Raw genomic sequence first — 26,275 nt, forward strand, 5'->3', positions numbered from 1 at the left:
ACAAAAGGAGCTTATGAAATATGATGTTATCTTTCAAGTCGGAAGCACTGCCCAAGGGCGAGGGGTATCTGCGCACTTCCGTAGGAACCCGATCGAAACGTCACTCTATGAAAGCTGCCATTGGCCCCTGCGCTCGTCACTCAGAACAGGTCCCTTCCCACTTCCTGTTCTATAAAACAGGTGTGCCCGGAGGTCCGCCATCTTACTGGGCGCCGTGCCCGGCGATCCCCCACTCCAGCGAGTGACGAGGGGGCCTCGGGGGCGCTGGATCGCCGCCTCTCCCCGAGCCCCTCCGTCTCCTCCTCCAGAACGATAGTGCTGGAGACAGTCGTGCCTCCTGCGCTGGCGTCCCCACCTACTCCCGCTGCTGCGCCGGCTGTCGCTCCCGCACCTGCCATGGCAGCTGCCCCCACTGCAACAACTACGCTGCCCTCCCGTGTGTACGCGAACGACAGGGAAGAGCGGTGGAGTGACGCCCACCGGCTCCCTCCCCCTCTTCTGAGTCTTCGCTGGCCTCCTCCCCGTTGTGCCGTCAGCGAAGGAGGTCAGGCTCGAGGCGGAGCTCATGGAGGAGGAGCTGGTTGCTGCCACCCCTCCTCCTCCATTGAGCATGGACACCCCTCCTGCTCCCACGGGACAGGACAGGGAGTTCTGGGCAGTCATTAAGAGGGCCGTGGAGTCTCTCCAGCTCCCCTGTCCCTCTAATCCTGCCCCGCTGCGCTCCAGGTTCGAGAGAGGTCTACCCTGTAGCACCCCAGGCCCAGCAGCACAGGCAATCTGCAGCAGCTCGCCGTCGGGGAGGTCCCCCGAACGCGGCTCCCAGACCACAGCCCAGGCCACAGGCCGGACCACAGCCCAGGTCACAGCCCTGCCCACCTGCTGATCTCCGCCAGCGCATCACCAGCAGGCAGGTGCCCCCCCAGGCTCGCCGCTCTGACCCACAGCGGCTTGTGGTAGGAGGGGACCTGGCCTGACCCCACCCCCTCCACCACCCAAGCCCAGTTCCTGAGGCATTCCAGCAGCCTCTGGCCCACCCTTACACCCTCCAGCAACTCTCAAATTGGCAACTCCGCACCCAAGACTCTTGGGTGCTCCAAATTTTATCAGTTGACTACTCCCTGCAATTTCAGACATGTCCACCCCCATTCCAGGGCGTGGTGTGGACTGAGTGAGGGACTGATTGCCCCACGGTGGCCTCGCCGATTCTGATTCGCAGACCTGATTGCCCTCCTCCACGGAGAGCCTTGGCAGCTCCCAGTTAGAGCGGACTTGTTGTCCCAGGTGCAGGGCACACTTTGGCACCCCAATCCGGGCCTCCTCCAGCTCTGGGCCTGGTCCTGGTCCCTTCCATTGGGAACCCGGTGTTGGCTGCAGTCGAGCCCCAGTAGCCTACGGGCTCTGGCTCCTGCCTTTCCTCTCCCAGTCTGCCCCTGTAAGTGCATCCTGAGGGAGCTAGTGAAACGTGTCTTTCCCTTCCACTGGACTATGCCTTCCAGTCGAGCACCCACACGAGTTACTCCTGGATTTACTGAGAGCCCTGTTGATGTGTTCCCAGGGCTTGTCATGCGGCCTACAGGCGTACTGCCTTACAAGGCCGCCCTGTATATAGTTCGTTCATTATAACTGTTGCGGTGGTGCATGCGTCTGGCCTGTACCCCGCTCTGTATATATTAGTCAGCAGGTCTGTGGCCCGCTCTGGCTGTGTATGCCCTGGAGCAGGGGACCGCTGCTGTTGTCCTCCAGCAGAGGGCACTTGAGTTTCCAGTGCCCCGTTGTGTACATAGTTTATTTATTCACACAGTAAGAGCTGTAGTTGCCCTGCGTTAGCTGCGCTATTCGACAGGTGTCAACTGCTCCTGTGTTCCACGTGTGGCGTATGAGCCAGCTCCTGCACCCCATGATGTATATATGTGTATATATGTATTATGTGTTAAACAGCAGGACTGTGGCTCTGTTCTGAAATTGTAGAATGGAGCTCACTGCCGCTGTTCCCAGCTGATGGCGCTTGAGTTTCGCTGCCTCGCTGTGAACATGGTTCATTGGTCAGCAGGTCTGTGCCCCGCTCTAGCTGTGTGCCATAGAGCAAGAGTCCACTGCTGCTGCCCTCAGCGGTAAGTACATGAGCAGGCTCTCGTGTTCCGCTGTGCATATAGTTCCTTTGTTAACATAGTAGAGCTAATGTTGCCCTGCATTAGCCGGTCTAACCAGTTCGTTCCTGCGCCCCGTGGTGTATATAGTTAGTTTGTATGAAATCTAAATTGTCAGCACAATAGAGCTCTTTCACTCTGTACTGTTTAGTTGAGTTGGATGCTCTTGTGCTGCGCGCTGACAGCATGAAGGTCTTGCTGTCACGCAATATGTATATATTGTATATTGTTCAGCTCGGCTATTCTGTTGACTAGCCAGCTATGTATTATGTTGTATTTTTCTCATTGGGTCTGTGACCCCGCTCCTATTGGATCAGGGGTCCACTGCCATGATATTGCGTGGAGGCCGCACAAGTGCTTGATTGCCCGTGCCAGACATTGTGCAAGTAAATTACGGCCTCGGTCCTAGCTGCACTAGTAGAGCTGCCGGCCTTGCTCTTGTAAGCGGAGGGAGTAAGAGTTGTTAACCTCTTTAGCCTCGCTTTGTATATGCTGATTGCAGACAGTTCCCGGTAGAGTGTGACTACAGTCCTCGCTCCTGGGCCGTATGGGGCCCCTGAGGTTACTGTCTGGAGTTGTGTTGCCGAGGCCCTTTAGTGGTGCACCTCGGAGCAGGCTCCCTTATCAGCTCGCTGCCTCCTCCCTTGCAATGGTTTTGTTATACAGTAACCCCTCCCCCTTGGGCAGTGCTTCCGATAGGTTGCGTATGCGACCCCGGTTATCTGAAAAAGGTCGTGCGGGAGTCCTGGCTCCCGGCAAAAGAGGACGAACCTGCGCTGACGTCACGTTTTATAGAACAGGAATTTCGATTGGGTAACTACTGAAGTGCGCAAAAACCCCTCCCCCTTGGGCAGTGCTTCCTTTTTTAGATAACCGGGGTTGCATACACAACCTATCGTTTTATTCTCCGTATACTCCCACATGCGTGTGGATTTTGGCGTAATCATTGAATCTTAAAATGTATAAGTATGGGTTTGTTTTAGCATTTTCTTTAATTATATATATATATATGTCTTTAATATGAAGTTGCTTGAAATTTACTTCAGATTATGTTGGAACAATTTAATTTGATTTCCACATAAAACATCAAGAAGAAATTCTAAAGCAGGATTACACATAGGGCTCCATGGATGTGGTATGTGATGATTTGAAGTATTGTTCAAAGTTTCATCTCTGTATAAAGCAGCATTAAAACATTGAATATGTTTATATATATTTATAATGAAGATACTTTGTCTGCATTTGACAGTACTTTCTGCATGGTACATTATTGGATATGTATTATGTGTATTTTATGGTATTATTCAGCTTAATTTAGTGATAGTTTTTAATCAAAGTAGTAATAGTTTAAATTAGGTTAAGAGTAGTATGCATCAGAAATAGTTTGTAAAGGTAAGTTGGGTAGTACCTGTAGCGTAATAGCAGGAGTCTGTGTTCATGATAATAAGTAAGTTAATATTATTATAGTTAATTATTATTAGTAGTATTGATCATACTAGAGTAATTAAGGTGTTTTTACATCATGACCCCTTTATAATATGAAAATATGAGCCCAACAAGGAAAAGGCAGCTTAAAAGGGCACATTTTAAGCAAGAAAAAAGTGTCATACATGACCATACAGGAACATGCATTACAGTGTATATTAAACAGGTATCAATCTTGTGTTCTTGTTGACATATTTGAGTTGTAGTCAATTGTTAACCCCTGGTTCTATTCACATAGTATAGCCTACAACCTACTATTACTAAACTTCATACTGAAATACATTTACATAACTTGTACAGTAATACAGACACTATCCTACCTGGTATTATACTACCACTACAATATGCTGCCACATGCTGTTTCTTGTGGCAATAACTAGTGATAGAAATGGTTAGAAAACGCCACAAGAACAAGCAGGAACTGAAGACAGCTGCAGTGCAGGCCTGGCAGAGCATCACCAGGGAAGAAACCCAGCATCTGGTGATGTCTATGGGTTCCAGAATTCAGACAGTCATTGTCTGCAAAGGATTTGCAACCAAGTAGTGAAACTCACAATTTAATTCATGATTATATTAGTTTGTCCAATTATGTTTGAGCCCCTAAAATTGGGGGGACCACATATAAAAATGGGTGTAATTCCTACTCTGTTCATCCAGTTCAGATGTAACTACCCTCAAATTAAAGATGAAAGTCTACCCTTAAAGCACATCTTGATTGTTTCCTTTCAGAACCATTGTGGTGGCATACAATTGTGTCACTGTCCAAATATTTATGGACCGAACTGTATGAGGTTTAAATTGATAATTTAAACAATACATCTGACAGTATTTAAATTTGTGTCAGTGGAAGACTGTAATTTACTGGTGAAGCGTATTTATCTCTTTGTATATACTGTTTGTTTACATAGATGTACGTTTAAATGGTCATCCAAACAAATAACTGCACATTTTGTAATAAATTATGCAGCTCATGCATTGTTTATATAGACAAAACTGTAAAGATTCCAGTCGATTATAAATACCTGACTGCCGCTTCATTGAGTGTCATCTCGGAAGCCTTAGTGTGTGTTTTATAAACAAAAACAATTCTTAATTCACAAAATAAATATTAATTTATATAATTGCAACAGGTGTTGACACCTACTGGTGTGATAGAGTGAACAGACATTTACATTAAAGAAGTAGCAGACAAAATGATGAAAGAAAATCCATTTGCTACCTCTTCAGAGAGTTTGTTTACTGCTCATATTACAAGCATATTCCAAAATGAGATTAAATGATTTCTTGCCTCAAAAATAAGTTGCTAATAAAAAAAAGTGTCTTACGTTTACTTAATCCCCTGGTGGTTTTAGGTAGACTATCTGAGACCCCTTTGTCTATATCACAGTGAATTATGCAATGTATCACTCTTAAGTAGTGGGATGACTAAACACATAACATGTTATGTGTAGGAAGTGATATTTGCCTACGCACTGGGACAGGAAATGGAGCTGGAACTGGTTTTAATTAATTGTATATGTTTATTGTGCTAAAGACTGTACCTACATAGTATGTAACCATAAATACATACATACATACATACATACATACATACATAAATACGTAATTTTACAAAACATCACTTATATATTTATTTTTCAGTCACTTAATTGCTTTCTTTCATTCAGTTTAATTGCATTACATTTGTTTTCTGTTATTGTATTGTCTTTCTGTCTATTACACTTTCTATCAATTGATTGATCTACCAACATATATGCAGAGGTGGGAGTATTTGTTTTCATTTGTATAGCTATTGTCAACAACCAAAAAAAAAACGTCTTTAAATTATCTTAGGTATTGTAAAAATCCATCAATTAACGAATTTGTCACCAGTCTTTAAAGAAAAAATATCAGTTTTCATTCAAGTATCACATGCTATTCTCTTGAAACAGCTTAGGTAATTACATAAAACAAAACTCCAGATTTAGGATTTAATTGTCTTTTTAAAGTATGACTTTTCGTATGCATCCAAAACTTTAGTTGTTGCAGGTATAATTAATAATTTGCCTAGTGACTAAATAATATCCAGAACTTAAATTCAGAACTGTGATACTGTATTTTAGTACCAAACTGAGAGATTTTCACAATACACCATTGTACTACATCAATGGATTACCCACACCATTAAGCCCTAACACAAGCCTGAAAACACACCCTTGCCAACATTAAAATCTGAAATTAAGCACATAGAAATTCAGCTCAGTAGAAACATAATCCTAACCCTAATGGGAGTCTACGGTTACTGGGGACTCTAAGCCTAACCCCAGTCAAGACCAAAATGTAATACAAATGTAATTACAGAACTTGCTTTCAGATTAAAAGTACTCAGTGTAATTGTAAGACCATTTCAAAATGCATTCGTTTTTAGCCCTTACCATCAGAGTGAAATTAGGTTCTAGAGGCACATCATGCCATGATTAAAATAAATTCCTGAAGACCTCAAGAAAAAAGTTGTTGATGCCTTATACTCTGGAAAAGATTACAAAGCCATTGCTGAGGCTCTGGGGCTCCACCAAAGCAGTTGGACATGTGTTCAAATGGAGAAAGTTTGGGATAGTAGTGAATCTTCCTAGAAGTGGCCGTCCTGCCACAATCTCTCCAAGAGCAAAGTGTAAAAGCCTTAAACAGCCTCACTTAGAAGAACACAAATGCTTGTCTGAAGTTTGCCAAAAAGCACCTGGATGATCCTCAAGAGTTCTGGAACAACGTTCAGACTAACACTTCATTCCACAGTAAGAACCCCATACCAACGGTCAAGCATGGTGGTGGTAGTGTCTGGGTTTGGACCTGGATGCCTTGCTATCATTGAACGACCAATCAATTCTGCTCTGTATCAGAGCATTCTATAGGGGAAAGTCAGGCCCTCCATCCATGAGCTGAAGCTGAAGCTGAAGTGCAGCCTTGTCATACAGCAAGACAATAATCCTAAACACGCAAGCAAGTCTACATCAGAATGGTTGAAAAATAAGAAAGAAGTATATTTTTAATCTACACATGCTCTATACAGAAGTTTTGGAATGGCCTAGTCAACGTCCAGACCTAAACCCCATTGAGATGTTGTGTGCAGGACTTGAAACAGGCAGTTCATGCTCAAAAACCCACGCATGTCACTGAGTTGAAGCAGTTCTGCTTGGAGGAGTTGGCCACAATTCCTCCATGGCGCTGTGAGAGACTATAATCAATAACTACAGGAAGTGTTTGGATGCAGTATTGTGCTAAAGGTGGTCATTGAGTCTAAGGGGGCAAATTACTTTTTCACACAGGGGCTTTGGGTGTTGCATAACTTTCTTTAGTAACTACCTGAAATAAGTATCACCATTTTGTGTTATTTGTTTTTTCAGGGTGCTTTTATCTAATATTACGTTTCAGTTTCAGTTGAATATCAGTGTCCAAAATATGTAAAATTGTAGAAAATCAAACAGGGGGCAAATACTTTTTCACTGTACTGTATATATATATATATATATATATATATATATATATATATATATATATGTGTGTGTGTATGTTTATATATATTTATATATTTGGTGTTTTCTCCAGCTGTGCATCAACATGACTAATGAGAAGATTAACCAGTACATGGTGGAGGTGCTCTTTCAACACGAGCGGGCCGAATGCGTGCAAGAGGGAGTCACTATGGAAACACTACATTCTCCAGGCAACCAGTCACCAGTCCTGGATTTTTTTTTTCAGGTACTTACTAAACTGTCTGATTCTGTGGCTCAATAAAAATAATCCCTTTGGTGTGACAGATAGAGCGAACAGTGCTATTTTGTTTAGTCTTTCAACAGTGGATTGTGATCACAGATACAAGGTACAAGTTTGGTTAAGCTGTCAGCATCTCTGTCATCTTTCATTAGGGACCAGTCCAAATATACACAGGAGCCATGGCAGACCTTACATTTTCAGAAATGAACTGAGTAGATTTTTTAAGCATTTAAAGGTACATACCATGTTTTGTCTTCTCCAAAATTCATTAGTATTCATCAAAAAGCATTGTATTAATTAGAATTATGATTATTTATGTCTTGGCAGATGCCCCATCCAGGGAGACTTACAGGACACAAGAGCAAAACAAATATGCAAATCATGGAATGATAGATAGAATAGATAAAGTTATGGAATTGTGTTATTTTTTAAGCTTTAACTTTACATAGCTTTACAAGATTTCTTGAATTCTTAACCCAATGTTATGTTTGAATTGGTACTAATAGTTTTATAGGCGATCGTCATGTTTGACCGCACATAAAGTGTTACAAAAGAAACCAAGTGAATAATACAGGTATTTTATTTTAAGGCTCATTAAATGTATGCTTGTGCTGGAAGAAACAAATCTCCCTCTTTGTATTGTGTGTAGAGTGTATGCCATATGTCACTGACCTCATTTGGTTTGCTGCTGCAGAAATGTTACCCTCCTGCTAGTTTTTATAATCTATTGGGAAATATCCCTAAAGTGCAAACCTTTTTTTACGAGTAAAGTGAGTCTATAATTTATGACAAGCCTGTGCAAATACATGCTTTAAAATGACAGAATGGTGCCTGTATAGAGCATGTGTAGATTAAAAATATATATACAATTAAATTCAGTATCGTGGTTACGACATAATGTCTGACAGAATCAAATCCCCAGCGTTGTATAAAGACAATGTTATCTGCCGCAATGAAACCACAATCTCAGGGTGTCCTGAAATGTTGATCTACCCTTTTAAAATAAATATTTGATCAACTAACCGCTTACCTATAGATATATTTGCAATCCTATTGTACAATTATGCATGCCCCTTTATAGTTTTAAATTGTAACTTTTCAAAAGAAACGTGGTCCCTTTTTCTCAGTTTTTATCTACATAGTTTGACCCCTGCTAATGCTCCTTTTAATAGATAATTTCAATGATCAAAATGAAAAGCCTTTTGCCATTTATTTCTGGCTGGGATGCTTTTGAACTTAATGTAATGAGCCCCCTTTCCTCCTCAGATAAGATGTCTCTGAGTAATGATTTTCCCTTTCAGAAACCCCACGGCCTGTTGTCAGTGCTGGATGAAGAGAGCCAGGCGCTGCGCCCTGCTGAACAGAACCTGTACAAGAAGCTGCAGTCTCAGATTGAGACATCCAACGTGAACGCTGTGTACCTGTCTACTAAAGATGGGAATGGCAACCCAGCACCAAAGGATCAAGGCCCCTCGTTCACTGTCATGCATTATGCAGGGAGGGTGAGTTGACAGAAATGAGTGATTTGTCTGAAATGGTCTATTACCAGAACACTATAAAGAAACCATTCTTTATGCAAAAGTGGATGTGATCCATCAACAAGATTAAAGGAAATCTGTTCTTCTGTGCCTAGTTTGTGTTGATAGTAGTATGTACTGTACTGCAGCCATAGCCTCTTAGATACACATTATATATATATAGTATTGTATCTAAGAGTATTCTATCTAATATATATTCATTAGTTCTATACAAAAGTGTAATTTTAATGTTAAGACATTATTATGGCAAAATCTTCACCATCTGTCATTGGGTATGTTGTTTTGTTCTGTGTTTTGAAGATACACACACAAACATATGTCCAGTTTATGTATGTAAATGAACACAGGGCAGGGCAGGGGTAAGGGGGTGTACATGGTGAGGTTGTTTGTTCATATTTCTATCTGAAGCTCAGGTCCAAGTGGTCCTTGCCAAACATAAATGGATGGATAGACACTGCTGGACACAGCCAATAGCATCATAGTGTCAGTAAAACAGAGCTCATTGTGTATAATGAGCCTGTTAGAGTGATTTCACTCCCCCGGGCTCTCTGCGGAGAGCAAAAATCCCCCCTGCCCATGGGGCTGGTAATTTGGGATGTTTGACTCAGGTGCTCAGAGACGTGCCTGGGACTGAATTTCATATTGAGGGTCTGACTGCATATTATTCTACCTCTGGACCAAATTAAAACTTCCGGATATGCCAAAAAAATTGACATTTTTCTTTGGACCCATGCAGACATACACATATATTAACAGAAAACATATGAGAATGTGAAGATGCTAACAAGAGATGAGTTTATTTCAATGTATAGCATTTGTCAACAGAAAAAAATGGTTGAAGTGATTTTTAGTTCACACTTCGGTTGAATTAATGTAAACAGATATGCGATATGATGTGATGTAATGAACAACCTTTAAAAAATATATGCTATCGTGTTTATAACAAACATTTTGGACATGCGGTGTGAGAATTGTCTGTACATTTCCAATACTCTGCACATACTGAAAGACATGGCTAAGAGCATAAGCTAGAGGCAGACACAGTTTCAAATTGTCAAAATGATTTTAAATTCTTACAATGTCATCTAATTAAGAAAGGGAATTTACTGGTCTTCTGCATTAATCTTCGGATTATGTGGTTTAACGTGGGCTGATGTATTTTCTGTTGAAAAGGATCTGATGCTGAATCTTGCATTTTTACACTCCTCTTAATGTCCCATTTTGCTTTTTCATGTTTAATTACTTTAATTAATTCTGCATTTTAGATAGGGGGGGGCGGTGATGTTCCCATTGTTAAAGCAGTTTGATATAACGAAAGGATTGTATCTGTTCATTATAATGGGATTGTACCGTATTAGTGGTGTCTTGCAGTTTCAGAAAAGGACATTGTCTTTTATAATAATAATAATAATAATAATAATAATAATAATAATAATAATAATAATTAAACTGTTCCTGTATTTATGAAATATTCTCCATCTGATGTTATATAATTCTGAATCACTTCTGAGAGCTTTGAAATAGTTCCAGGACTAATAGTGTAGTGTCTTAATGGTTATGTTCTTTAGGAATAAAGGGAGACTTGATATTGGGTTCATTAACAAACAGCAGTCATTTCCTTATTAGTTGCTCAAGACAATAACATGCTCATAAGACATGTCCAGTCAGGTAGTGATGGATTTTTGAATCTTTAACCTTCAAATAGCACCTTGAGATGAGCTACAGAGGGGCGAGGGATGCTGACCCATGCTCTCAATTGAACCTTGTATTTATATTTTGTGTGAGCACCGAAAATCATCTGTTTTAGGACCATGTATTCAATCTCTGGGGCTTTCCTCTAGAGCAAAATGAAGGTGCATACAGTCACCCCACATTCAGGAAAGGTAAGAGTGAGTTTGTGCCCCTATATACGAACAAGAATTAGAAGAGGTCTGAGAGCAGGATTTCTTGCTGACGATAACTGAAAAGGGTTTTATTTTAAACCAGGCTTTTTCATGGGGAAAAGTGTCTTAAACATATTGTCAAGTTCCTTAATGCCATCCCTTGGGACTGTGCTATTTTTTGCCACCTCTTTGTGGGATTAAACTGCTCCAAAACTGTGACTAGAAAAACACATCTCATTCTAATAGCTGTGCAGCTGTCATATGCACATCCATACAATTACATTCAAATCCCACCTGACCCAGGCAATCTTTCTGCTAACTATTTCACAACTGAAGCATTCTGACAGTTTTCAAATTGTGTGGCTGGAAGAGTGATTTCTCACAATGTAAATGTACCTTTGGTACATTTAGGATGTGTATAGCTACTATAGTTCTGCTTGAATGGAAATGAAAACAACTTTTGTGTTGATATCATCCCAGCTCACACATTTCATTATGTCAGTGTTGTATGAGATTGTAGTCTGGGTATATGTTGTTATGCAAAATTTGATATGAGAAAAATGTTGTAGTAACAAATTACTCTCACCATTCAACTGTCATTATTGTTCCTCAATTGTTGCACAGTGACAATGTCTACAGTTTTCTTAGCTTCGTCTCTGGGATTTCAGTACACATCGAGCACAATGCTGTTACTTTGTATGTAAATATACAGTACATTTAGTTTTGAATCTTAATAAACTTTGAATTCTCTGTATTTAGTTTTTTGTGAATATTTTTCTTTGGCTGTAGATAAATCATTTTAATTTCATAACATCCTATTAGAGTGTTGTGAAAATAACCCTGAAGTCTACCGATATGTGCTGCCACAATGTCTTATTGTAATGTGTTTCCTTTATTGTAATGTGGCCACAATGTTATTTGATTAGTCAAATTCAGACGTGTATTTAAATATTTTCTTTTTTATTTCCTAAATCATATTTCTCAGTTAAACAGTTTTCTCATTTAAAATGTATAAATCATGTCACACTATCCCCTAACCCCTTTAATTCCATGAAGTCCTTATAAAACCCATGTGCAATGCATGTATAAAAGTGATGTCTAATAAGAGAAAATGTATTTGTGTTTCTTAAACAGTGAATTGTATTTTTTTTTTTCGATTTCCAGATGTCATATGACCTCACAGGAGCCCTAGAAAAGAACAAGGATTCCCTTCCACAGAATATCCTTTTTCTGATGAAATGTAAGTTACTTTCTTATTTTCAATGAGCTTTCAAGCTGTGAGTATACTATTATAGATTAAATATCAATCATCATCATCAAAATTATATTTTCCTAAAGAGATGTAGGATTAGGATGGTTGTGTATAAACTAGAGGTCACGAAGTCAAAATATTGTATCGATAGGTTTATTAAACACACTGTGCAAAAGACAACAGGGAGCCTGAGCTTGGCCAAAGCAAAAGTGGTGGAAATATGGAGTAAGGCACACATTTACTCATGAAAATACTTAACATAAAAGTGTTAAAATTAAAAAGACAGTGGATAATGAAGAACAAGACCTTAGTAAATGCACGTTGGCTGGGGTTCATCCATTTATGATACTCTGCTGAAGATTTGCTGATATTGTGTAATGTCAATCATATTATTGGAAAAAAAAAGTTTATATGAAAATTAGATACTTATGTATTAATACATTTACATTTTGAAATGGTTCAATAGATGTTTTGTGCAAAAACATTAAAGAACAAATTCATGAAATGTGCTGGGATGTAATTATGTAATTGCTATGGATTATTTGTGCCTGCAATGGAATATGTTTCCATAAGTATGTCTTCTGTGCAAGAATCACTGATTTGTATTCAAACATTTTTAATGACTGCTCATTTTGTCAAAGCCTCATTAGGTCCTGGAATAGATTTATTTTGTCTACAAGGAGTGGTTAACTCAATGGTTTTCTCAATTAATAATTTAAATGCTGAGTGGCTGTCAATGTATGTATGTTTACTGAAACTGGTTCCATTATGGTCTGAAATTTTTAGTAAATGCTCTCTGACTTTCTTTCATTGTGTGAACACAATTTAAATTACAGGTGTATAAAATAAGATACCTCTTTCATAAAAAACAACCCTTTTTGTAACTCCTGACGTATATCATAGTATTGTAACAATGTTGAATTATATATGGTTGTCAGTTAAAAAGCTGTTTATATCATAACTAATATCAGTCATTTTGCAATCTTCAACTATATAACATCAAGTATGAAGCAACCTAACAAATGCATTTGATATCATTACATGTGTGTCCGTTTTTTATTTCTCTGCATATCCTGTATCAATCATACACTTTTTAATGATGTGTCATGCTGAATGATTTATTAATTTGCAAATGAATCTTTCTCCAGTTATTTGCATGGAACATGTCTCATGAAAGTACAGGGCAATTGTGTGACACTTTCATCCTCCAATATCATGCCAATTTAATTAATGGGATGTATTATGGTTGGAAATGATGCATACAAACCAAGTCACATCAGCAGACCTTGTTTTACTGACCTCTTTCATAGAAGATAAGTTCTGTGTCAATATCATATATTACCTTCAGTTTTTTCTGACAAGCTGGGAGACAGATTTAGTTTATTTTAGGCCAGCTATACAAGGGTTTAACCACCACTGAGGTATTGGTTTTAATTGAGGAAACAATTACATTTGGCACCTTGTTTACTTATTAGTCACACTTTTTTTATTCTTGTAATCCATCAACTCTCACATGTGTTCATTATTTGTGTAGTTTGATAGTTTTCTGTGAGTTGGCCTTTGTGGCACTTTTTTGAACAGCACACAAAGTAATTTCACAAAAAATCAGTCAATCAACAGCAGCTACTGTGTAGGGATATAATATTTGTTTCTCAATGGTCCTATTGTTAAGGAAAATATATTTTGTACTTTTAGAGGTGCACAGTTTCACATCTGGAAATATTGTTTATGCTTGCAATTCCCCCTTTTCCACGCAGCCAGTGAGAATGTGTTCATCCATCAACTGTTCCAGTCCAAGCTGACACAAACAGGCTCCCTTGTTCCTCCCTACCATCGCCTTAAGCTCAGAGGACCCAAATCTGCTCTGCTTATTCAGAAAATGACATCACCTTCCACAGCCCGAGAACCAAAGAAATATCTGGACCTCAGTAAGGTACTGTTCCCTGTGAACAAATTGTCTCTGGGGATTCAACAATGGCCTCTTAGTTTCCGATAAATGACGGTAGTGCTGAGCAAATCGTTAGGCAGTAGTGCCCCCCCAAAGCTTGCGAGTGTTTATAAATGGGGTGAGCTGTATTGTGGAATCTATCCATCTATCTATGTATCTATTGATTGATAGATAGATCATTTAAACCCTTTGGCATGTGATACCTCTTATTATAATTTCATATCCCTTACAAAAATATTATATTCAAAACATTTAAATATTTATTTTCATTTAAATGATTGTTCTAAGTAGTATTATGTCACAAACATGAATACACTTGGAATATACAATGTAACACTATATAAAGTGCTCTGTTTCTGTGACCCTGTTACCTGGTTCTGGGTGTGTACAATTTGCAAATGGCTGTACAGCCCCAAACCAGCCAGCATGTGTCACTGTGTGCTCTTGTGTGCCGTTTACTGGGATGATCTCATGGGTGCAGCGCAGACCACTTCTAATTACCCCTCCCCCTGAGAGAAAGCCTTTCTTTACATTGTGACCTCTTCCACAGCCATGTGTGATTGTGTTCCCTCCTTTCCCCCCCACACAACTATGGTGCCAACTGTCAGTCCTGTGATGAGAATCAGAACCCCATAATGCAAAGAGAGGGGGAGGAGGGCTTTAGTGCAGGGGGGATGGGGACTCAAATTGGCTACATATCTTGATTCTGTCTGGCCGGTGGCCAGTTCAGACAAAGGATGGATACAGTAATCGTATATGTGTAAAACAATCTGTTTTAAAACCTGGTTTCCGTTCTGCATGGGATGGCGAAATGTGACAGTAGCCATTAGAGATTTTATCAGCTGGCTGAACAAACATCCAGTATTCTATTTTTATCTATCGAGCTATCTGTTAGAGGCTATGAACGGAAGTATCTTAAATTAGAAACTGTAACCTTAAACATTTTCCATGGATTTTCATTGATCCGGACCTTTTTGCTCCAGCCTTTTCCAAGCTGAATCTACAGCTGTCAGCTATAACTATAACTATAGCAGCCCCACTGACTGTGCCCAGAAAGAATTTGACTAATTTGGTTATTGATAGATCTTTCTCTTTTGCATAATTTCTTACTACAAAGTTATAGATGATCCTAATTCATAATAATTGATAAAGATCCACAGTTTAAACCATCTGTCTTCTAACCAATGTGCAAACATGCATTTGTAAGCCTTATTGTTCATCAATGTCATAATCAAATCATTATAATAAAACTGTATATAATTTATTTTTTACAAATTAAGTTTAGTGTACAGAGAAGCAATTATAGTGCTACATTTTGATGAATGGAACCGTACATTGGCAGAATGTACTGTTTGCTTTGGAGGATTTCAGATGTATATTCAACGACAACAAAACTGAATTACAAAGAGAGCCTTGACCCCAAATATATTCAGGAGACTTGGAGAGTCTCTCTAGAGCCATGTTAATAGACATGGCTGTCTGTCGTAACTATTCAAAGCTCTGATATGGACCCTCCCTACACCACCCCCTTGGAGTCATGCACCATTTTGTAGACTGTGCTTGTTTCATATTCCAGCACACAGGGAAATGCAATGTCAAAAATGTAAATTAGCTTTTAGTCTGCAAGGAAGTAAATAGCATCAAAATGTATTTATTTATTTATAAAGGTATGTATCCTCTATTATCATTTTTTACAATAGTAGGGTCCTCCCAACCGTTACCTTGTTAGTTGCCAAGTCGCCATAGCAACCCTATCTTGAAGGTGAGAAAATCCCTGCACAGACGCCTCCATTATTATTAGATGCTCATATGGCTCTCTTTAAGAGGAGGAAGATTGGATAATGCCATCCTTTTAAAATCATGCATCTGCATAGTTATAAATGCGGGTAAGGTTTTGTCTAAGCAAGGTAGGCCAGCAAACATCCTGCTACAGCAAACCAGGCAGGTGTGGATGTGCATTGTGTGATTTGTGGTTTGTGTAAACATGTTTTTTTGTTTGCTGTTTTTTTTGGAGAGGGTGGTTGGATTAGGCTATATCCGTTCATTTTAGTTGTTACAGTTTTTCTAACAACATGCAGTCATTTTTTTTTCTATGTTGTTACGTCATTCTGCAACATAATTGATATATTTCTAAATATAATGCCTGAAATCTTTGGATTAATAGAATTAATTTCACTTCACTCATGTCGTTGCTAGTTTTTCTCTTATTTTCCACATCTTCTTACCATATTAGATTATTGAAAAATATAAAGAAAATACTCTGAGACTTTTCATATATATATATATATATATATGAAAAGTCTCAGAGTATTTTCTTTATATTTTTTATATATATGTGGTATTTGTTATTTACTTTTTTCAGCTTATGAAGAAAAAAGGGGCAACTTCATTTCTTCAGAGGCTTGAACGCTGTGGACCAGTTACTGTGGCTGTTCAACTCAGGGTGAGTTTGAACTTTACAAATGCAGTTGACCTTTGTACTTGTGACAATGTGGAGCCCAGGAGCAAACTGACACCCATTCGCTGCTGCACTTTTCACTGCCCACTGTCCAGCTGTGGAAATGTGAACCAGTGAAGTTTCATGTTGGCTCTGGAGGCAATCATATGAGAACCAAACTGTTCTTCTATTCATATAAAAATCATAGAGAAAATATTTAATATCCAAAACAAAACAAGAACAACATGAACAAAAATAAATTGTATATATACATACTTGCCAGTTTGCGTTGTGTCCTCTTCTTTTCCATGAATGTGGCTGAATCCTGAGCCATGTTTTGGCCTTAATTGGCTCATTCATTTTGCCATTCAGTTACACAGATTTGACCTGGCTTTTTAAATGTGCAGGGTACACCAACACTCATTATAGCTTTTTGGCCAGTTGACTAAGAAGTGTTTTTTTAAACCTTGTATAGCTTCCTACACACACATCAGAGGTTAAACAGTTTAACATTAACTGTGGATAATTGTAACATTCAGATTTTAACTCTATCAAGTGAAATTTGTCTATAGACCACCATAGATACACTCAGCAAATATTTTATTTTTTAATTGGATTCAATGTATTGGGTTCGTACTGTAATTAACACTATTGATTCATAGACAAGTGTATTTTTTTTGGGGGGGGGTTGCATTAGTGTCAATTTTATTTACATGGTCCCTCAAAGTAGGAAATACTTTTGTTTTCTGTACTTAGTTGAATGTTTTTGATCAAGAAGCCTTGGCATCAGAAATAGTATATGACTTGGTTCAAAGCAAATTGACAACCACAAGCCACATCAATGGGTCTTTTCAAAGACAGCTGTAAGGGAAGTATATGGAAGTACTTTTCAATGCCCCTTACAGCAGCGTTCTCCTCACAATAAATATAACGCAAAGGCAACTTGATTAGTAGGCAGATCAACATTATATTTTCTGAAATAATAGGTCATAAAAGTAAACCAGGCCTAAGACTGCATTTAATCAGATTGCAAAAGGCAGTGCCCTTTCATTATTGCTCTTTTGAATAATTTTAGAATGTTAATAGCAGTGGTCTGCAAATGTACTGTTAAAAAGAATCACATTAATATAATTTATAGATTTAATACTACATTGTCAATCCATATCCTTGGTGAAGAACTGCTTCCTGCTTCCGAACCATGAAGACCAAATGACCTTGCTTCTGTTTGTGTCTGTTTTTCTTGTAGAATTCACTTGCTGATATTACTAGTAAGCTGCAGAACTGCACTCCACATTTTGTACAGTGTATAAAACCCAACAACTCCAGGCAGCCAGATGTGTTTGACAATTTCTATGTGTCCACTCAACTCAAATACATCGGGGTGTTGGAGATGGTGAAGATGATCCGCTATGGCTACCCTCTGAGGCTCTCCTTTTCTAGTTTCCTAGCAAGGTAAGTTTTTTCAGTAAGCTTTTTTCTGTTTTTCATTTTTTAAGAAATATACAAAGAAAGTTAAATTTTCCCTTCTGAAGATGACTTATTAAAAGACTGTTAAGAGCTAGAAGCTGATTACTCTGCACCTGATTGAAGCATTTTGCTTTGACTTTAAAGTGACACCACAGGACCATTTTGAAAGCACATTCACTAATATCAGCTTTTAAGCTTTGACGTTATGAGTGGCAGGGATTATAAAATGTAGACACAATTCCTTTGTCAGGTCACCTTAACCTAAAAAACAGGAACACAATGTAGAGGAAGTTTTAAGTACCTCAGATTGCAATCTCCCTCATTGTTGATTCTTTGAAAAAAATGTGTATTGAACTTCAAAGCTTTAGTGGAAAAATTGCTTTAAGGGACTTGCAGCACCAATTTGTGGTAAAATCAGCAAATGGTACAGGATGTCACAGTGACTTTGTAGGATGGGTACAAATGGTTCTTGGTTTAAAAGGAGCAATCTTAGAATTTTGAAGTGTTCTTCAGCTGCTTTCTTTGATATTCCCCAGTTTCCTTATATATAAAAAAGGTCCAAGAAATGCAATAATGGATGAATGAATTATGGATGTTGCATTAACTATCCATGTGGTAATGAAGGTGGATTTAGAAGGTCACATGTTTTAAAAGTTTCCAATACGCAGGAGTAAACATCATTAATCTTCTTGCTTGCTACTGATGATAGCAGTTAATTAGACAGTTGTTGTTATGGTTTTTAAACCACAAATTGCAGACAATGTTATACTTCCCTTGGTCGATGGTATTAGAAATCTTGATGTGCTTCTGTAAAAACTCATTGATAGTATTACCACTGTTATAAAAAATAAAAGCGTTTTCAAAATAATTACATAATAGTAAGGTGTAAGTAACCAAATAAATCCCTTTGCTAACACAGAAACTCAACTGACAGAGTCATTATTCAATATATTCCCAACCAATCAATAAGAACAATGTTCCATGTGCAGTCATGACTTGACATCTAATTTGTTGTGTGCAATGTACAGCTCATGTTTATCAATTATTTCTGATCAGTTCATCTGTTTCAATCAACAACAATGTATTCTAAGCCAAAGACAGAGTTCAGATAATTAAAAATAATATTAATAAATATATATATATATATATATATATATATATATAGAGAGAGAGAGAGAGAGAGAGAGAGAGAGATGAGAGAGAAATAATAATCATTCACACAACACTAATAAAATACAATTGAAGAATACAAGTTAAAAAAATATATATATATATATATATATATATGTATATGTATATGTATATATATATATATATATATATATATATATATATATATATATATATATATATATAAAAAAGACACTATTGCACTGGTTGCACTATTAGAAGGAGACATGACTGGATGTTATCCTTTGTAATTGGTATAATGTTGGAATCATGCCTTTCAGTTTTTAAGCTCTTTATGCAGTGGTTTTTAAAGGTGTTACAATGGAAGTATCTATTGCCTGTCCTCCCATTATTACATTAATGAAACATGATCTCAGCAAGCAGAACATTTTAAACAAAAATGCATTTCCCACTGACAGACATTTTACTGTCATCCTGAAGAAAGTGATCTCCTATTTATATATATATATATATAATTTTTTGTTTTTTTAAATTGTTCTGATAACACAAGTAAAATGTTCATTATTACGTTTTGTGACCTGCAGCCTTGATCCTAGAGAGTCCACTCATTCCACTCGGTTTGAAATGATTTAATTGGACCAATTACTTACTTGGACCTATTATTATATACATTGGTATATGTTAACATATTCTCTAGATCTCGTTTAGTATGTAAAGCTCCCTGTAAAACATGGAGAACTGTGACTTTCCAGGATAAGGGTTGTAGATCCCTGCTCTACATGGTTTGGAGTCTCGGGTCCGATATGATTTCTGAAGTTCTAATTAATAAACTATTATTTACTCTTCACACGTCAGTGTATTTGTCTTAGTGTAAGGCATGTGATTGTGTTGCATTTTGCAAAGAACAAAATCCGTAACATTTGTTTATAGGATTTCATAGTTAACATTACAATAGCCAACTCCAAACCAGACTGGGGAATGAATTGTAATGTAAATTCCCTCTTTAGAGGTTGTTTTAAATTCATATTGATTTGCATTGCCTTTGTGTGTGCTCCCAGGAGGTGACCTATAATTTAGTATGCTATTCATCATTCTGCAAGCATATTGTTTGAGAACCTAAAAACCCTACATAGTTACATCAGGTGCAGACAGTAATACCCCGGGATTAATGCAACAATATCACTTAGCTTAGCCTTTCCCACTGGAGGGGATTTTTCATATGCGTGAGGCACCATTCAGATCTCATTTTCAGGTTTAACAAACAGACAAAAGGTCACTCCAAAGATACAGCTCACTACATATGAGTATGTTGTCTATAGTTTGCTCAGACAAATGATGCAAGTGATGCAAAAGTCACAAAGAAAGGCATGGAATGCAGTGAATGTAATTTGTGCATATTAGGCAAAACATTTACAAATATCTAAATAACTGTTACTTTGTTTTTTTAGGTAAATACACACCTACATATGTGGTATATGTAGAGTTTATATATACAGTACTGTGCAAAAGTTTTAGGCAGGTGTGAAGAAATGCTGTAAAGTAAGAATGCTTTCAAAAATAGACAGGTTAATAGATTATATTTATCAATTAACAAAATGCAAAGTGAGTGAACAGAAGAAAAATCTACATCAAATCAATATTTGGTGTGACCACCCTTTGCCTTCAAAACAGCATCAATTTTTCTAGGTACACTTGCACACAGTTTGTGAAGGAACATGGCAGGTAGGTTGGCCCAAACATCTTGGAGAACTAACCACAGTTCTTCTGTGGATTTAGGCAGCCTCAGTTGCTTCTCTCTCTTCATGTAATCACAAACAGACTCGATAATGTTGAGATGTTGAGACTCGGCTCTGTGGGGCCATACCATCACTTCCGGGACTCCTTGTTCTTCTTTACACTGAAGATAGTTCTTAATGACTGTCGCTGTATGTTTGGGGTTGTTGTCATGCTGCAGAATAAATTTGAGGCCAACCAGATGCCTCCCTGATGGTATTGCATGATGGATAAGTATCTGCCTGTACTTTTCAGCATTGAGGAGACCATTCATTCTGACCAAATCCCCAACTCCATTTGCAGAAATGCAGCCCCAAACTTGCAAGGAACTTCCACCATACTTCACTGTTGCTTGCAGACACTCATTCGTGTATCGCTCTCCAGCCCTTCGGCGAACAAACTGCCTTCTCCTACAGCCAAATATTTCAAATTTTGACTCATCAGTCCAGAGCACCTGCTGCCATTTTTCTGCACCCCAGTTCCTGTGTTTTCGTGCATAGTTGAGTCGCTTGGCCTTGTTGCCACTTTGGAGGTATGGCTTTTTGGCCGCAAGTCTTCCATGAAGGCCACTTCTGACCAGACTTCTCCGGACAGTAGTGTGAAGGGAAGTAAGCATGGTGTGTCTTTCATCTGCTGCAGTAAGTTTCCTTGGCCAACCACTGCGTCTACGGTCCTCAACGTTTCTTTGTGCTTCTTCAAAAGAGCTTGGACAGCACTGGAAATCCTTGTCTGCCTTGAAATTTCTGCCTGGGAGAGACCTTGCTGATGCAATTGATCAACTGATGCAATTGTGTCTTGTTGCTGTGCTCAGTCTTGGTGTATGAAAAATGGGAGTGGTGGCCACTTGCAACACCAGCTCTACCAAAAAAATAATGTCACAATTAATTATATACACCGCGGGGGACAGGAAACAATTCATGCACCCTTTGTGCAATCACAGGAGTGGTGGCCGCTTGCTCTACTAGCACAGCTAGGAGCGAGGCCACACCAAGCTCGGCCATGTCATGACAAATCAATGTACACCGTGGGGCACAGGAGCCAGCTCATGCACCTCTCACGTAACACAGGAGCAGTTGACACCTGCTGTTTAGCACAGCTAACACAGGGCAACGACAGCTCTTCCGTGTTGGGACAAATATTCTGTATACAGTGGGGCACGAGCAGCTCGTGTGCCCTCTGCTGAGGACAGTGGCAGCAGTCCACTGCTCTACTAGCTCACAGCTAGAACAGTGTCACAGACCTGCTATCCAATAAACTACCCACACAACTACCCAATCACTGAATTCACTATCATGTTCATGGAACCATTCCTGGACAATCCTAGCCTTGTGCCATGGGGTTGTTATCCTGCTGAGATCATCCATTAGCAGATAGATACACTGCAGCCATGAAGGGAAGCGCCTGATTGATAGTGATGTTCAGGTATCCTGTGGCATTCAAACGTTGCTTCAATTTTATCAAGGGGCCCAATGGATGCTATGAAAACACATTGCACACCATCATACCACCACCAGCCTGCAATGTTGATGTGTGGAGTAGTGGTCAGGGCATTGGACTCTGGACTGGAGGGTTGTGGGTTCATTCCAAGGTGGGGGACACTGTTGTTGTACCCTTTAGCAAGGTACTGTACCTAGATTGCTCCAGTAAAAACCCAGCTATATAAATGGGTAATTGTCATCAAAAATCATGTGATATATTGTAACACACAATTGCCCTAGTTAAAGGCATCTGTTGAGAAGTTTAATAATAATGATGGATGCATGTACTCATGATACACATGGGAAACTGTTGAGTATAAAATACCCAGCAGATCTTGACACACTCAAACCAGCACACCTGGCACCTACTACTATACCCCTTTCAAAGGGACATTTACCTCTCAATTACCTCTCAATTCTATCAAGGCTTAACATCCTTATTTATCCTGTCTCCTCCATTTCATCTACATTGATTGAAGTGGATTTAACAGGTTACATCCATAAGGGATCATAGCTTTCACCTCATCAGTCTATTTTCTGGAAAAAGCAGGTGTTCCTAACATTTGGTACACTCAGTGTGTATATATACACAGTGACTATAGAAAGTCTACACCCCCTTGAACTGTTTTCACATTTTGTTGTGTCATAAACACAAAACTCAACGCCTCTGCCACCACTGGGTTAATTCTTAGTAGAAGCACTTTTTGCAGCAGCAGAGTCTGTTGAGTTAGGTCTCTACCAACTTTGCACACCTAGATTTGACCATACATTTTTACAAAACTGTTCAAGCTCTGTCAAGGTCCTTGGGGAGCGTTAATGGACAGCAATCTTCAAGTCCTGCCACAAACTTTTGGATTTTAATTGGGGATCTGACTGGGACACTCATATACCTTCAGCTTCTGTCTGGCTTTTGATATCCACTGATCTGTGCCTGTCAGCAGTTTTGTCCCGGAGTACTTTTGAAACCTCCTTGGTGCTCATGGTTGAGTCTTTGCTTTGAAATGCACAACCCACAGGAAACCTACAGGAATGGCTGAATTTATCCTCATCCTGATTTTGGCTGACAGTCACAAAGGGAATAGCATATCAGGTGTTTTTTCCTCCACCAGGGTCCGGGGAAGTACTGGGCAGTTTGGGACAGTCCAGCACTGTGTCACCCGGCAAGGCATAACAGAATATATATGTCAAAGTTTGTGGAACACTGACTCGTTCTGGAGAGTAAAGACGGGGTGATTAAGCTTCAGACTGTCACTCCATTGATGTACATGCTTTCTATTGATTTCCAGCCTACAACAACACTACTTGCTTGGCTTGTTCTTGTGGACAGATTTTTTTTATTGATTTTCAGTTCATACCACAGATTTCTTGTCTGGAAATTGAGATGGCCAAACAAGAAAGTTCATGTTGTACTCACTTCATTATTTGGTTGTGGGCTTCAGGTTTTTATCATTCTGGAAAGTCCTTTTTCAACAAAGCTTGAGCTTCTTTACAAAGAGCAGCAGAATCTTAGCTAAATATCCAAATATCAATTGGAATCCATCCAGCTTCCAATTCTAACAAGGGTACCAGGACTGTGTCTGTATATGTATATATTGACACATAAATTAATGTGTTTCTCCTTGGGTTATTTTCATTGGGGAAGAAAGAGTCGCCAAACAGCAAAGGAATCTTTCAGACACCCATTCACCATTCAGTTTTCCAGAAAAAACATTTCTGAATGGACAAAGGACACATTGAAGGCTTCAGTAAAGCCTGGACTCAAGACCAATATGTTCTGAGCTCGGAATAAAGTGCTTGTGAGCACCAGAAACATCTCAGACTGACCCTGTACAAATGATCCTGACATGTCTATAAATCATGTTCATCTAAATCTTCAGTAAGTAGCAATTGTTTTTTTAGTCCACACTTGGGTAAAATATATTAATAGAATAGATTATTTATTACATTAATTTTCTTTAAAGAGTACATTGTTTTCTATAATTTGGTATTTTCATGGAAATATAGATGTCCTCAGTGATACAATAGTTAGGTATAAAATTATACCTGAAACATGTGTTGGTTTGTTTGTTTATTCTGTTGATGTTTTATTAATCATTTACTAATTTTACTTATGAGTATCCCATTCTTTTAACTTTTAGGAACCTTTCCCCATTCAGTATTCCACTATTTCTATTCACTATCAAAATATTCTGAAAAAGCTGTTAAGTCCATACTCCATTGTAAAATATAATTTAAGTTTCTCAAATGGTTAATACCAGACTTTGCATTCTGTAGTACAACTGAAAGTATTTTAATCAGTTTAGGTTTTTCCTGTAGGGATTATCTTTAATTAAACAGTTTCCAGAAGACATATCCTTGAATATCTACAGTGAGGGGAAAAAGTATTTGATCCCCTGCTGATTTTGTATGTTTGCCCACTGACAAAGAAATGATCAGTCTATAATTTTAATGGTAGGTGTATTTTAACAGTGAGAGACAGAATAACAACAAATAAATCCAGAAAAATGCATTTCAAAAAAGTTATGAATTGATTTGCATGTTAATGAGGGAAATAAGTATTTGATCCCCTATCAATCAGCAAGATTTCTGGCTCCCAGGTGTCTTTTATACAGGTAACGAGCTGAGATTAGGAGCACTCTCTTAAAGGGACTGCTCCTAATCTCAGCTCGTTACCTGTATAAAAGACACCTGTCCACAGAAGCAATCAATCAATCAATCAGATTCCAAACTCTCCACCATGGCCAAGACCAAAGAGCTGTCCGAGGATGTCAGGGACAAGATTGTAGACCTACACAAGGCTGGAATGGGCTACAAGACCATCGCCAAGCAGCGTGGTGAGAAGGTGACAACAGCTGGTGCGATTATTCGCAAATGGAAGAAACACAAAATAACTGTCAGTCTCCCTCGATCTGGGGCTCCATGCAAGATCTCACCTCGTGGAGTTTCAATGATCATGAGAACGGTGAGGAATCAGCCCATAACTACACGGGAGGATCTTGTTAATGATCTCAAGGCAGCTGGGACCATAGTCACCAAGAAAACAATTGGTAACACTCTACGCCGTGAAGGACTGAATTCCTGCAGTGCCCGCAAGGCCCCCCTGCTCAAGAAAGCACATGTACAGGCCCGTCTGAAGTTTGCCAATGAACATCTGAATGATTCAGAGGAGAACTGGGTGAAAGTGTTGTGGTCAGATGAGACCAAAATCGAGCTCTTTGGCATCAACTCAACTCGCCGTGTTTGGAGGAGGAGGAATGACCAAGAACATCATCCCCACCGTCAAACATGGAGGTGGAAACATTATGCTTTGGGGGTGTTTTTCTGCTAAGGGGACAGGACAACTGCACCCCATCAAAGGGACGATGGACGGGGCCGTGTACCGTCAAATCTTGGGTGAGAACCTCCTTCCCTCAGCCAGGGCATTGAAAATGGGTCATGGATGGGTATTCCAGCATGACAATGACCCAAAACACACAGCCAAGGCAACAAAGGAGTGGCTCAAGAAGAAGCACATTAAGGTCCTGGAGTGGCCTAGCCAGTCTCCAGACCTTAATCCCATAGAAAATCTGTGGAGGGAGCTGAAGGTTCGAGTTGCCAAACGTCAGCCTCGAATCCTTAATGACTTGGAGAGGATCTGCAAAGAGGAGTGGGACAAAATCCCTCCTGAGATGTGTGCAAACCTGGTGGCCAACTACAAGAAACATCTGACCTCTGTGATTGCCAACAAGGGTTTTGCCACCAAGTACTAAGTTGAAGGGGTCAAATACTTATTTCCCTCATTAACATGCAAATCAATGTATAACTTTTTTGAAATGCGTTTTTCTGGATTTTTTTGTTGTTATTCTGTCTCTCACTGTTAAAATACACCTACCATTAAAATTATAGACTGATAATTTCTTTGTCAGTGGGCAAACGTACAAAATCAGCAGGGGATCAAATACTTTTTTCCCTCACTGTATGATGAACCAATTCTAGTTACATCCAGA

General features: G+C 39.1%; 1 protein-coding gene across 2 annotated transcripts in view; it reads left to right on the top strand.

Annotated features, from left to right (window-relative positions):
* myo16 (myosin XVI) overlaps positions 1-26,275 on the top strand; it is a 130,390-nt gene that overhangs the window by 71,202 nt on the left and 32,913 nt on the right. For both annotated transcript variants that reach the window (XM_066706164.1, XM_066706165.1), the window contains exons 22-27: positions 7,215-7,367; positions 8,684-8,884; positions 11,968-12,043; positions 13,813-13,988; positions 16,366-16,446; positions 17,687-17,892. In XM_066706164.1, coding sequence (XP_066562261.1) covers positions 7,215-7,367; positions 8,684-8,884; positions 11,968-12,043; positions 13,813-13,988; positions 16,366-16,446; positions 17,687-17,892 — 893 coding nt within the window. The remainder of the gene's footprint in view (positions 1-7,214; positions 7,368-8,683; positions 8,885-11,967; positions 12,044-13,812; positions 13,989-16,365; positions 16,447-17,686; positions 17,893-26,275) is intronic.

The sequence above is a fragment of the Amia ocellicauda genome, chromosome 6 (genome assembly GCF_036373705.1).
Source record: "Amia ocellicauda isolate fAmiCal2 chromosome 6, fAmiCal2.hap1, whole genome shotgun sequence".
NCBI classification, from domain to species: domain Eukaryota; kingdom Metazoa; phylum Chordata; class Actinopteri; order Amiiformes; family Amiidae; genus Amia; species Amia ocellicauda.